The sequence below is a fragment of the Pseudophryne corroboree genome, chromosome 6 (assembly GCF_028390025.1).
Source record: "Pseudophryne corroboree isolate aPseCor3 chromosome 6, aPseCor3.hap2, whole genome shotgun sequence".
Classification (NCBI taxonomy): Eukaryota; Metazoa; Chordata; class Amphibia; order Anura; family Myobatrachidae; genus Pseudophryne; species Pseudophryne corroboree.
The window spans coordinates 693242071-693257479 of record NC_086449.1 but is presented as its reverse complement, the minus strand read 5'-3'; the positions used below and the strand labels follow the sequence as shown (position 1 = coordinate 693257479).

The 15409-nt window shown below is 41.9% G+C and overlaps 1 protein-coding gene across 1 annotated transcript in view; it reads right to left on the bottom strand.

Annotated features, from left to right (window-relative positions):
• LOC134934664 (gamma-aminobutyric acid receptor subunit pi-like) overlaps nt 1-15409 on the bottom strand; it is a 53292-nt gene that overhangs the window by 2396 nt on the left and 35487 nt on the right. The window contains exons 6-8 of the mRNA XM_063930045.1: nt 14156-14293; nt 11893-12045; nt 10843-11039 (exon numbers count right to left, since the gene is read on the bottom strand). Coding sequence (XP_063786115.1) covers nt 10843-11039; nt 11893-12045; nt 14156-14293 — 488 coding nt within the window. The remainder of the gene's footprint in view (nt 1-10842; nt 11040-11892; nt 12046-14155; nt 14294-15409) is intronic.

Sequence of the window (15409 nt, the reverse complement as noted above, 5' to 3'; positions counted from 1 at the left end):
GACCATCACCAATGCCCCCATAATGAAAACCCTTAGGCTGTATATTAAAAAGGACATGCCCAGTTTAACAAATCAAGCACTTCAGCAACAGGGACTCCCACTGTAACTTAAGTGCTTGGTTTGTTTTGGCCCACACAAACTAAGCTGCCAATGGGCTAAAAGCAGCTAACTTTGTTGTTATTCATTATAAAATTTGGAACATGTCAGACTCATTATCCTCATCATCACCCTCATCACAGTTGTTAATATCATCATCATCATCATCTTCATCATCGTAATACAATATTATCTCATCCCCACTGGATCCACCATTACCGAAGAAGTTTATGTTTGTTTTCATTGGCAGCACAGGTATTTGTAATTCATTTTAATGAATATCAGTTTTTCTACAGTTTTTGGAAGTAGACTCCTAAGTACTGTCCCTAATAGGAAATGAAAAACTCCTAGTTCACCTGTCCCTAATAGGAAAGGAAAATGCCTAGGTGTTTTTCCGAAAGGAATAGCTACCCATGATACAATATACAGAGGAGCTAGCATTTACTGCATATATGGACACTCTCCCCAGACCAACATGTATGTTTTTATTTGTTGTATGTACTGTTGAATGTCTTGTATGCTGGTATTAGGTCAAATATCTGCCAGTACCAGTAGGTTTTATAACACTATATTTTATTATTATTATTATTATTATTATTATTATTGTTTTTATCATTATTATTGTCCTTACAATATTGACCATATTATATATCCATCTACCATTATATTTTAATACTTTAATAAAGCTCAATTTATTTAAATTATGTAAGACTTTACGAAATTATTTACACAAGGTATGCGCTGAAATTAATTTCTATGTACTATCACCTTGTGTGGAGTCAGGTAGTGATTCCACTTATATTAGCTGTACCTTGTAGTCCTACCCAAAGGTTTAGTGCAGTCTCCATGTTCTCCTTTTAGCCTACTCATCCTGTTGCACTTCCACAGTAGCATACTCAATTTCCATGTCTAACCCTACACCATCCTTACTTTTACTACTACTCATCCTCACATTTGCAGAGGATTTAGAAATGATGGAAGGAGGCTTATCTAGGATTACAGTGTCAGAATCAGAAATGTCAGACTCAGACAGAGCTAACATGGACAACTCTAGACTCTCCTCATGGATTTGTGAAGTTTCAGAACACACAGTTTAACCTTCAGCCTTAGTTGTCTTCTTTTTTTTGGACACTGATTTATCTGTTTTAAAGGTGACACATCTAGGTACTGAAAGCAAGGCTACCGAAGATGCCAGACTGTGCTTGGCCATGGATTTTGCAATTTCAGAAATAGACCTTTGATTGCATGAAACAGCAGTAGCAAGACCACCACTTGCAAAGAAAGGCCATGGTCTGAAATTTTCTTTGGCACTGTGTGTCGTATCAGGCATGTGGTATTTGGCAAATTTAAATTTTTTCAGCAGGAACCACCTTTAGTAGATGTTGAAGAAGTCCTATAACTAGCAGCAGTCCAGCACTAGTACTGGGTTGCTCCTGCTTTTCTACAGACTGATCCATGAAAAAAAAGATGACAGACTCTATTAGAAATTTTAAAAGAGCAGGAACAATTGGCCAACTTCAATAAGAATTAGAAAAATAATTTTCTAGTAGACAGGACATAGAGATTGCACGTATCACCCAGGGCAGGCACCCAGTATGTAGACAACCCAGCTAGAATGATATGGCTGTGTAACTTGCTTTACTTTTTAACAGCAGCTAGAACAATTGGTCAACTTTAATAATAATAATAATAATAATAAGAAGAAGAAGAAGAAGAAGAAGAAGAAGAAGTATTTTCTAGTAGACAGGTCAAATAGGCAGTACGTATTACACAGGCCAGGCACCCAGTATGTATTATTAATATAACCCAAACCAACTAATATGATAGATACTGCATCACTTGTTTTAATTTTAAAATGAGCATTGAGCAGGACCAATTGGTCAACCTTGATAATAATAAGATTTTTTTGTAGTAGACATGTGGTACAGTATGTATTAGGCATGCCAGGTACATAGTATGTATTATGTAAAACAACACAGCTAAAATTATAAGCTGTGTCACTTGTTTTAATTTTTAACAGGAGCAGGAACAATTTGTCAACTTCAATAATAAGAATTATTTTCCAGTAGACAGGTGGTACTTATCAGCCAGGCAATGACACAAACCAGCTAATAATATTAATCAGTGCTGTAACTAGACATTTTAGCGCTGTGTGCAAGAAACAGCATTGGCGCATCCCCCATGTTTAAAATAGGGCCAGTGCATGCCGTAGGCACGCACCATACATATAAGGGCGTGGCTTCATGGGGAAGGGGCGTGACCACAAAATAATACCAATTCATATTACACTGCACAGTAGTCTCCATTATTTAAATCACGCTGCACAGTAGCGCCACTTATATACATTACACCTGGTAGAGCCCCTGTCACACATTACGACAGGTAGAGCCCCCTTTTATACATTACGGCAGGTAGAGCCCCTTTTACATATTACTGCAGGCAGAGATTAATTTACTAAAGTCTAATATATGCCACACTTAATAAAAATAATTGACATGTCAATATCTTAAAAATCCAGGTTAAATATAATAGGCAGAGGTAACATTTGGTTATATTGTGATTTTATCAAATAAAGTATATGAGAGCAACAATGTTGCTAGCAGATCAAGGTATTTAAACAAAGTCATTACATTGTAAATATAATGTGTTAATTGACAAGAGGTAACACCATATGAAAATGCAGAGTAATGCGACTGCTACATTATATAAACTATTCTCAGCTCTACAGTAGCCTCAAGGAATGGCCCATAGCTTGTGGAATTCCAATTAATGGTGTAGGCTGGTCAGGGCTTCCATCAGAAAGCGTGGGGCACACACAAACACACACACACACACACACACACACACACACACACACACACACACACACACACACACACACACACACACATATATATTTTTTCCAGGACACAAAAAATTAGTTTCACATGTCCCATCAAAAGGCATCTTACTTGCACATGATCTGAAATTTCATAAAACTACACACACACCCTGAGATCTCCTGCTCCCTACACACACAACACAAAGAAAAATAAAATAATTTGTACATAAGAGGAGCACTGTATTAAAATGTATCTTTTATTATAATAGTTGAAAATACTATTCACTATATAGCTAGTAGGCAAAATATTAAAATATATGTGAGGAAAAGTGAGAAAGGTGAATAATGAAACACAATTTTCAAAAACAGCATAACCTTATATGTTTACTATTAAAATCAAATTAATATGAAATGATATACAAGGTTTCAAATAATTTGTATCTGAATAATATAAAAAAAATACTTTTGCATATCATATGTCCGTTAATAAATATTGGAGTCCATACTGCGATACCTGCGACACGCGCACACACAAAACCTATGATCCCTGCTTTCTGCACACTCGTCCCTCCCCCATCCAGTCCTAGCTTCCTACACACACCCACTGTGGTCCCTGCTCCCTACACACTCACACACCCCAACCTGTGGTTCCTGCTTCCAACATACTCCCCCCCGCCCAGTCCTTGCTCCCTACTCCCTACACACACCCTCCATGCCGACCCTGCTCCGCATACCTACACACATAACCTGTGGTCCCTGCTTTCTACACACTCCTCCCCCCATATCCTTGCTCCCTAGACACACACCCCCTGCAGTCACTGCTTCCGACACCCCCCCCCCCCCAAGGTACTTGCTCCCAACTCCCTACACACACCCTCCATGCAGTCCCTACACACACAAACACACACACACACACACACAAAGCAGTCCATGCTCCCTACAAGCTGTGATACCTCCTCCATGGCCTGCCACACAGCAGGCACACACTCCTTACACTCACCGGCTACTATGACCAACTTTGTCTCTCAGGCACCAGGGATGCATGCTGCGTGGTTACGGATACCCAGCCTCTGGCAGCAGCGACTTCTACGTGGGGCTCGCGGGCAGAGGGATGATGCTCCAGCCTCTGCGGGGAGGTGACACTCTAGGGGTGAGAGCACTGGCACTGACTGACATTTGGGCCTCTATCTCTCCTTCTTGACCTGCTCCAGACCCACTCCCGTGCTTGCATTGATGCTGAAGTCAGGCAGCACCTCCTCTGCCGCTGCTCCATCCCGTACTTCTCTCAGCCCCCACCACGGTGATTTCTAGTGATAAGCGTCATCCTCACAGTACTCTGCCCAGTGCCCATACGAGTCCCCAGGCCTGGGTACAGTGTCTGATATCAGCGGAGGTGTCTGGCTGGGATCAGTGCTGGCGCCGGCTGAGGGGTGAATGCTGCTGCATTCAAATCTGCCGGGTGTCCCAGGACTCGGCTAAATTTTTACAGGTGGAGAGACCGCCGCGCACTGCACTATTCAGTGGTCATTGAGGAGCCTTCCATAATTTCCTCACTGCGAGCAGCATGGGACTTGCTTGGGAGCCTGCAGGGACAGTGGGTCTGGAACCTTACGGAAGAAGAGACACAAGGAAGCGGGGGCGCAGCGCATGGAAGACACAAGTGTACCCTGCGCTGCCTAAATACAGTATTTACTGCGCAGTCACATACTACAGGGACTATTGGTAGGATTCCGGATGGTGCACCCACGCTGCAAATGTGCGGTGGGCAAGGCACCATCCGCACACACGTAGTTACGGAACTGATATTAATATACAATAGTATATAGTATAAGATGTGCCACTAACAGAAGTGTTTGTTTTTTTAAAACAGCCAGGAAAACACTCAAAAGTTGGCTTCTGGATTGTGTGTGTGTGTGTGTGTGTGTGTGTGTGTGTGTGTGTGTGTGTGTCAAACAGTGCACTGACAATAAGGATGCCTGCAGACACTGACCGCCAGGTAGTAAGCACTAAGTAAGTGTAGTGTATGTTTATAGCAGTACTCCTATACTCCTATATCACCCTAATGGCGCCCTGATGGTGTGCTAATAAATGCTTGATAATGGCTTTTTCTTTTAACTGATCCTGCCTTCAGCCTCATCACAGGCCCGTCTCACACCCTCTCCCTCTGCTCTCCAGTGTGAAATGGTCCTTGCGATCACAAGCAAGGAACTTACAGTATATAGAATCCAAAACACACGAGATCCAAATCTGGGGAAATCCACAACATATGAGATCCGACACCGGGAACATGATGTTTTGCGTCTGGGATCCGAATGTGGTGGGAAGACCCGAGCCTGAGCTACTGAATACTCAGATACCCTAAGTTTGGCGGTGTTCAGGTTGTAATAAGTCCAAACTGCACATCTCTAGTTACAATGCAGAGGCAATTCTGTGGGATATAGGGGTCTCTACTCATAAAGCAGTGAAAAGTACAGAGAAGTGAGCCAGTGGAGAAGTTGACCATGGCAACCAATCAGCATTGAAATAACATTTATAATTTGCATACTATACAATTGTATGGAGCAGCTGATTGGTTGCCATGGGCAACTTCTCCACAGGCTCACTTTTCCACTCTTTCACTGCTTCATGAATAGACCCCAAAGTCTCTTACTGTAGAAGTGCATGTTAAGAAAATGATTAGATCAAGCCTAATATTTCAGCTTGTGTGCTTTGGAAATCTTTGTACAGTATCCTCTTAAAAATATAAATAATATTATTATCATTGTTTATATGGCATGACGAAACTCTGCACACATACAGTTCGTCGCAGTGTCGGAAGTGCGGGATGTAGTTATGTGACCGGCGGTCCCAACACTGTCACCTACATCCAGCCCCCTCACTATCCACAACACCCATATAGTGGGAATATAACCTGTGACGAGTGCAGCTGGTCACCGAGCCCGCAGCGTGGTGAGTGCAGCGAACCCGCAAGGGGCTTCGTTCCTCTCGCCCCCCCTTCCCCACAGGCCATCTAAATGCCGGGATCCCTCCATTGGTATTGTGACCGGCAGTCTCCTGACCGCCGGTCACACATACCCAACCTGGAAGTACAACGGACATACATGGCGGAAATGTAAAGTGTACTAATGCTGAGTTGTACGTATCTTAAGATGTGCTCATCTCTGCCTGTGCAGAATTACTAGTGAGTGTGTATTTGCACCTACCCTTCACTGCATGCAAAAGTAAACCTACTAATAGGCGTATATACACTTACCTGCTGTATTTATTAAATACAAAAGTTTCACCTATGTGTTTATATTTTATTTACTAATGTACTATATATTACTATAGTGAGGCAGTGATCTTAGAACCCTGTTCCCAGTACAATTTCATTTTTTTCTCATACCTGGCACCCACTACTCTGCAGGGACATGCAGTGCCTCCCCTGTCTTTAATGATTAAAATAATATAAAGAAAATACTTATGACACATAGGGGTATATGCAATTGCGGTCAAATTCCCGAAAATGTCGAAAAACTGGACTTTTTCGCCAAAAAAAAAAATCGACAATGCAATACAGTACTTTTCGTCAAAAAAACGGACTTTTCAAATTCGACTTTTTGAAATTCGACATTTGACAAATTCGACATTTCTGCAATGGTACAAATGCGGCTTTTCGACAAAAGTATATTCAATTGAAGAATGTAAATTCGACAACAGTGCTTTTCGACAGTAAATTCGTCATTTTCAATCCGCCTCACTTTGCTGGCGGAATGTAATAAAAATTTTTAAAAACATGTTTTTTTTGTGTGTTTTTTATTGCTAATAGCATATCTATTTATATTAGAAGGGATTAGGTACTTGGTTTGTCTATTTAGGAGGCACAAGTATTATTTATATACTTTTTAAAAAATATATATATTTTTTTTATGGAATGGGTTAAAAACCTGAAAAAAATGTGTGGGGTCCCCCCTCCTAAGCATAACCAGCCTCGGGCTCTTTGAGCCGGTCCTGGTTGTAAAAATACGGGGGGGGAAATGACAGGGGATCCCCCGTATTTTTAGAACCAGCACCGGGCTCTGCGTCCGGTCCCTGCCAAAAATACGGGGGACAAAAGAAGTAGGGGTCCCCTGTATTTTTGGAACCAGCACCGGGCTCCACTAGCTGGGGAGATAATGCCACAGCCGAGGGACACTTTTATATCGGTCCCTGCGGCCGTGGCATTAAAACCCCAATTAGTTACCCCTGGCCGGGGTACCCTGGAGGAGTGGGGACCCCTTCAATCAAGGGTTCCCCCCCCTCCAGCCACCCAAGGGCCAGGGGTGAAGCCCGAGGCTGTCCCCCCCATCCATGGGCTGCGGATGGGGGGCTGATAGCCAGAGTGTAAAATGAAAGAATATTGTTTTTTGCAGCAGAACTACAAGTCCCAGCAAGCCTCCCCCGCAAGCTGGTACTTGGAGAACAACAAGTACCAGCATGCTGGGGTAAACGGGCCCGCTGGTACCTGTAGTTCTACTGCAAAAAAATGACCCAAATAAAAACAGGACACAGACACCGTGAAAGTAAAACTTTATTACATACATGCCGACACACACATACTTACCTATGTGGACACGCCGACTCTGGCCACGTCTCCGTCTGTCGACGTCCGGGGTACCTGAAAATGAAATTATATACTCACCTAAATCCAGTGTCCTTGTCTTTTATTTGTAATCCACGTACTTGGCAAAAAAACAACAACGCATACCCGATCCACACGGACTGAAAGGGGTCCCATGTTTACACATGGGACCCCTTTCCCCGAATGCTGAGACCCCCTGTGACTCCTGTCACAGAGGGTCCCTTCAGGTAATCAGGGAGCGCCACGTCCTGGCACTCTCCTGATTCCCTATGCGCGTCTGAGCTGGCAGACAGCGCATCGCACAGCACCTCCATTAGTTTCAATGGTGGGAACTTTGCGGTCAGCGGTGGGGTTTACTATAACAAAGAAGGAGACAGAGATATCAGTCATTATCCGTTTCTTTCCTGAGCCATTCACACTGCTTGGTCTGTGGAAGAAGTTGGCGATGATAACTTTTTGTGCTCTGGATGTACAGTATCTATGCTGTGCGTTGTGTGATTATGAATTAATCACTTTCCCAATGTATGCTCCCAAGGGGCTATTACTGGTACTATAAGCAGGCAGTATTATAAATTATAAATTTCAGGAGTTTTAAGTTATGGTAATGTTAGGTACTTGTCCAATCTCCCAAAACTTCTGGGAGACTTCCAAATTTAGGGAAGAGTCTTCCATTTCCTGGGAAAGTTGGCAACTCTCCCGCATCCTGCCTGCAGATCCCTTAAGTGGAAGGGACACGGGTAATGATTATGTGATTCGCTATGTATCAGCTGCCCCGCCCGCAGCGTCACAATGCTGGGAATCAATGGGTGAGGCAACAATAATGCAATCCACCCAACATAACTTGTATGTGATTTGTATTATGTGCGTATTTTATACTCGGTAATTTTGCGTATTATGGGGGTCATTCCCAGTTGATCGTAGCTGTGCTAAATTTAGCACAGCTACGATCTTCTTCCCTGACATGCGGGGGGACGCCCAGCACAGGGCTCCACACACATACAATACGTCAGTTAGACACTGAATTGTGCTGCTAGTCTAAATTGTGCTGCTAGTCTATACATGTTTTTACATAGGTTGAGCCTTCAATATCCGAAAATTCATATCTGAAATATTCTTAAATCCAAAATAGCGACTCTTTTGCTTTCTGATTGCTCAATGTACACAAACTTTATTTAACTCACAAAATTATTACAAATATTGTATAAAATGACTTTCAGGCTGTGTGCATAATATGCACAGTACTGTATTTGAAACATAACATTTCCTTTTCAGACTTGGGCCCCATACCCAAGATCAGGGCCGGAACTAGACTTAGTCCCCCCCCCAAAAAAAAATAATATATATATATAAAAAAATTGCACAATATGGACAGTTGGGGAGGGGCTTCATGAGGAAGGGCGTGACCACATAGTAGTACCAATTTACATTACACCGCACAGTAATGTCCGTCAGTCACATTGCACCACACAGTTGTACTCCTTATACACATTATGCCATGTTAGAGCCCCTTACACACATTACACCACAGAAGAGCAGAGCCTCTTATATACATTACACCAGGTAGAGCCTCTTATATACATTATGCCAGGTAGAACCACTTATACGTATTACGCCAGGTGACCCACACTCACGGACAGGAGCTGAGCAGCGGGATTCCACCTGAAGCAGCTTCCCCAGTTGGAGCGATCTCCACTGTGCAATTGTTATGTACTGATAACACGTACTATGTATCATACTGAACAGGCTATAGGTGTAGCCTTATACATTTCCCCAGCCCAGCTTATAAATGGATGTGCAATCTATGCAGCACTTCATTGCAACAAAGATAGACTTGTAATTCACCCGTCATTAGAGGTGTTACACGTACTGCCAGATGTTTCATATGCTGCACAGGAAACGTTATACATACATCGCATGACAGATGTTCCCAGTACAGGTAAGAGGACACATGTCACCCACACTACATGGAGTTACTTACATGTCTTTGATAGATAAGTACTTCCCTTCAACTACCTGAGTGAACAGAGAACTCCTTCTACCCATAGCTGGGAGGAATCAGCAGCAGCCCCGTGCCTCTGGCTCCATGTGTATCAGTCCTCTCTGCTCTGGACGGGTATGTGCAGCAGCAGGTGCTCAGAGCAGTCAGATGGCAGCAGCCAGTAGCTGGAGAGCTCAGAGGGTGTGCCGGACACACAGGAACCAGGCCTAACTCTAACCTCCCCTTTGCAGCCTAACCCCATCCCCACTCCCTAACCCACGCCCTAGTGCCTAAACCTAACCTCCTCCCTGCAGACTGACTCTAACCTCCCCCCATAGCATAACACTAAACTCTAGCCATAGCCTAACCCCCCCATAGCTTAACCCTAACCTCCCACCCAGTAGCCTAACCCTAACCTTCCCCTAGTGCCTAGCCCTAACCCTCCCGCCCCACAGCCTAACCTTAATGTTTACATTCTGACAAATGTCAACATTTTTGTGTTAGCATTATGAATGTCGAATCGATATGGTTAATGTCACCTAATGACCACATCCCGTATATACTGCACGTTATTTCCTAATCAGTACTGTGGTAATGCTGTTCTGCTATAGTTTCTGCCTCACACGTTGCATTTTAGTATGCTGCACTATACCGCTATATACATTTAAGCCATAGATATATATTTTACATATTTTGTATATCTCTTGTTATATCACTGCTCATATAATTTCATCTTTTCCTAAGAAATTATGTTAGGGAGCAGGAGTGGTTGAAGAAGGAAGAGGGGGGGGTGCAGTCTACATACGTGCTCTTCCTCGCCTCTCACCGGGCCTTGTCCCTAGACGACTCTGGGGCTGTGCCAACACAGTATTTACCGCTTCAGGGGCTCCAGGAGTAGCAGCGGCCATTCATCACCAGCAAGGGGAGAGCCAGCGACTGCGGTCTGCTCCCCCCAGTTACCACTTTCTGTACTCCAGGAGCAGCAGCGGACAGTCATCACCAGCAAGGGGAGAGACAAGACCGCCGATAACCCACAGCCAGGGGGAGATGAAGAGCGCCAATTGCACTAGGTCCGGATGCAGACGGGCGCCGGTGGGGTGACCGTGGCTGCGCCCTGAGGCTATAGCGCCCCGGGCGGTAGCCCTGCTTGCTCGCACCTAAAACCGCCACTGCAAGATATCTCATTATGGTAAGAAAATATTCCAAAATACGGAAAAATCTGAAATACTGTACTTCTGGTCCCAAGCATATCAGATATGGGAGACTCCAGCTATATTGTATATTTACACTACAGCTATTACTGTATTATGTCAATAGAATCTCTATGTTTATCTTCCTTTATCTTACCTTTTTTACACTTGTGCTTCTTATGCTGTGTTGTTCAGTGCAATAATGAGCAATTGCATATTCCAATAATGCACCAAAAATAAAACTGAAGCAGATTCCGAGGTAAACATCAACGGCTTTTATAATACAGTTGGCTGTAGGAAATGTTGACCGAGAACCCATCAAAATTGTGGTCATGGCTAGAACAGTTGTGACCCCTGAAATGAAATAGCAAAGATGCATGCTAAGTAATGAAATACATTTTTGAAGAATTGTTATTTTGAAGCATGATATACTGTGTAAGATATACTGTGCAAGAGCTAATCATATGGGGGTATTCAAATATGTGCTGTAATTTACAGCGCAAAAAAAGGTGTTTTCCGTAGGAACTAATTGGATAGGGTAATAAAAAATAACTGTGAAAAACACCCATTTTTTGCGCATGCACCACTATTGCATGTAACTGTATACTCCCCATAGAGTTAAAAGATTTGGGGGGATTTCCAAAGAGAAAAAAACATGAGAGATTGTTTTTAGGACAAGAATGCAGGAGCACATTAGGTGCTAAAGGCATACTAATCACCAGTGCCATGACAGAACAGCAGTGGGCTCGTTGCCGGCCCCTCTCCCCAAACATGTAATGTCATAACATCCCACCTAGGGGGTGGGGCCACCCACTCTGGGAAGCAGAGCACTGCCTGAAGCAACCTATGGATGTTCCAGGCAGCTCCACAAGCTGCAAGAATCCTACCTTGTGCGTCCCTTTGGTGCTTCTGGCAGCTCTGCAGTAGTGCTACAGGCTGTAGGGTGCCCCAGGGCCCTGTATGATGGCACCACTCACACCCCTCTAGTTACACTTACAGCCCTGCTAATCACAATCACTAACATTTGTGTATAGGACTTGTGTAATATTACTGTGAGACTAACCTTAAACAATGCATTCAATTTAGTTTCCATATAATGATAAAATTTAGAAAAAATACCACAGTTCTTGAAAATCTAAACACGTAGATTATGAACTAGACGTGCACAATTGTAATATGTTAACAGGTATTGGGATTTTATGCTTACCAATGCATGTCCTTGCAGGAACAGAAGTTCTGGAAATCCAAAAAGATATCCAAGATAGGACAACCAATAAAGTGGACGGAATATAGGTTTCCAAAATGAAGTAGATAATGTTTCTTTTGAGTACAAAATATAAAATAAGCCTTGGGTAAGTACCTTAGGAAAAGAAAACATTGTTTAATGTTAACAGTTAAAACACAATAGGGTTGATGCAGAGTGAGTACTGCGATAGTTAGCATGTTGTATCTTATGCGTCCATGCAGATTGGTGCATTCTTGTCTACTCTCCCATATTGGCTGGGAGACTGTGAATCAGGGGTGTAGCAGGTCTGTCTGCAATGATTACTTCCCGAGTAAAGCGGCTGAATTGCATCATCATAGTCACGCCCCTCGCTGTGCAATGCCAGTAATCTCAGCACCTGGTCACCCTCTCCTGGAGATGCATTCATGCAAGAGAATGTCGTATTATTTGCAGATGGTCTTGGACAGGTACTCTACAAACATTGTATGAAGATGACAGTCTCCAGAACCAGCAATTTACTTGTGATTGGCTGTTTATAAATGTTCCGCCATATTTGGCGACCTTTCAGCTGCCTGAGTTGGAGGTGTGGTGAAGCCAAATAGGCAGTGTGGGAGCATGGTGCCATAATCACATCATCTTTGCTCTATCTGTTTTAGACTTACCTACCTTAGTGCATACCTCCCAACTATCCTGGTTGTGTCAGGATAGTCCTGTTTTTTTGACACCATCCTGCCATCCCACCCATGGACCGCACTGTCCTGTGGTCCTGTGGTGGGGGGGTGGGAGTTGGCAGGCCCCCTCTCAGTAGTGAATAGATGCAGTGCGCATATGCATGGCATCTATGGCATGGAGAGAGGAACTGGGGGCATGTCCAGCGGCTCCCAGAGCTCTAGGTATGCCCCCACAGTGATGAAAATGCGGCTAAGCTCCCAGTTGTGGTATTTTCCATGAAGCCACACACCCCTCCCTACAATGAGGTCATCCCCTTTCCAAGTAGCAGCAGGGTTCCGATATCTATTTGCGAGAAGTTGGGAGGTATGTTCACATGGGGTTTGGTAAAGCTACCCCAAGATTCACAAGTCTCCCCAATGTTCCAAGAATGTGCTATGAGTATAGTGACTGGTGATTATTTGTCATCACTAGTGAATATATTATACATTTGTGTAGGGTTTACACAAATGTTTTTTTCCATACACGAGGTAGCCAGTGATGTGCGGTCCGGGTAGGCAGGGCCATACTCCAATATATTCCAAAGTTTTGACTATAAAAATTATTACAATATAAAGAAGATATTTTTAAGTTACATTATCAGTTAAGTTATATTATCATATTTGCGTTATTCTATATAATACAATCATCTTAGTATTATTCTAATCATTTTTATAGTCATAGTTTATTATTCTAATATTTTTTATGCGTGTAAATCTATCTGTGATACTAGATAGTGCCTCCCCGGGTACTGACCTCACCGCACCTTACAGGAGGTAATGGACTTGTTTCTGCTTTATTACAGAGTTTTTTGTAGTTTCATTTATGTCTAATAGCAAATGGAGTTGTAGGTCATTAAATAAATGGCTTACAACGTAGACATAAATATGATATGTGTATTTGATATATGGCCGGAGTAAACCAGGATACTATTACCAATTGGAAAGCGTCTTGAGTTCTGCATAATTTGTTTCTATTTTGCTAACAACTCTGCAACAGCCCCTATATCACATTCAAAAATGTATGTTGTAGCGGATACAATATACAATCACATTATTATATATTTAAAAATGCTTTAACTTTAAATACTTTTATTAAAAGTCAATGTGCTATATATAACTTTTTCCAACTTGCATATTATTCTAAATGAATTTTGATGCAGTATATCATATGCACAATTGTTTGCGGCTACATTCTGTCTCCTCATAAGGGCTGTGTACTATTCTATAAAAGACTGCAGCTGCTGGAGTACTGAGACATGTGAAATAATGTAATGTAAGGTGAAGGACGGGGTTTCCACGTTCCATTTTCCTTCATGAAGCAGCATTTCATCTGTGGCTCTATTCTATTTCAATAGTTGGGATATGTCTCCACCTGCTGTCTTTTTTCTTCTCTTATATTGCACGTACTATACGCATTGTTCCTATTTTCTCAAACAATGATGATATTATATGTGTTAAAACTATAAATAAAACTTAACATGATTTACTGTATATTTAAATAACAAAAACTTTTAAGAAGCTATAACCAGTATTACCAGTTTCATCCCTTCCAATAGTGACTGATGTGTGATATTTCTCAACTGTGTATTGAGCAAGTTGCAAAGAATTCATGCCACGTATTGAATCATTTCCTCTCATCCAGGTATATACAAGATCCCTAGCAGTATAGCCCCCTAGGGAAAAAAAAATAGGTGTTGGAGTCATATACATATAAATATTGCTATTTACTTTATAACTATGCTGTGGGTGTAAAAAAAAAAGTCTCTATATTTTTTATTTTCTATGTGAGATTTTAACCAAACAAAAAAAATTTTTATTAGGTTTTAGAACTTTCTTGTTAACTATTATGTTTTTATAGTATAGATGATTCTAATTAGAGTATAGTCAGGTCCTGACAAACACTGTAATAGAATTGAAGTGTTAGGAGTCTATGTAACACATTCCAATTTTAAGGGAAAAAAAACCCTGTTTTCGGTGAGTTTACCACACAAATTTAGTCTGGTTTTGCCTTATAACTAGGTGCTGCTTTAACTTTAGTGGCGAAATCAATGAAAACATGTTGGTTCCTTAAAATTGGTCCTTCTTACATAACCCCTAAGTGTAGTGGGTCACCTTATTATAGTAGATGGACTTTTACAATATTGGACTTTTACAATCTGATAAAAAATGCGCTAAGAATATCTTGTTTATTCCAGATGTTGAGCCTGATGTAATGACGACCGAGATTAAAAGGGCAATCACTTTTCAAGGCATAGATTGCCCGGTATCTTACAACTCCGGCGATCTCGGGCGTCATAGCTCAGAGACGTGATGACAGTACTGAGAAATGGAGGAAATAAAAGAATAGAAAAATGATTGATTAAAAATTAACTGTCGTGTATATATGTAGTAGGCAACTGTAAGTTCCATTAGGGCAAAGACTGATGTGAATGACTAAGTATTCCCTCTGAGGCCTACTGGCAAAAAGACAATAAAAGAAGAATAACAAAAAATATGATTGATTGATTGATTGATTGATTGATTGATTGATTGAATGTGGTAGGCAACTGTCTGGTTCACTAGGGCAGAGACTGATGTGAATGACTAAATATTCTCTGTGTGGCCTACCGGCAAAAAGCAGAAGCAATAATAGAAAAATGCAAAGAGGATTCATCGATCGATTGAATAATTAAAAATAACATTTATGAAGCTGTTCTGCAGGGGACATGTGTGAAGCAAACGTCTTGTTACAAATTACTTAGTAATGTTGGAGTAATAATAATAAAAATGTTTGTCTATGCAAAATAGAC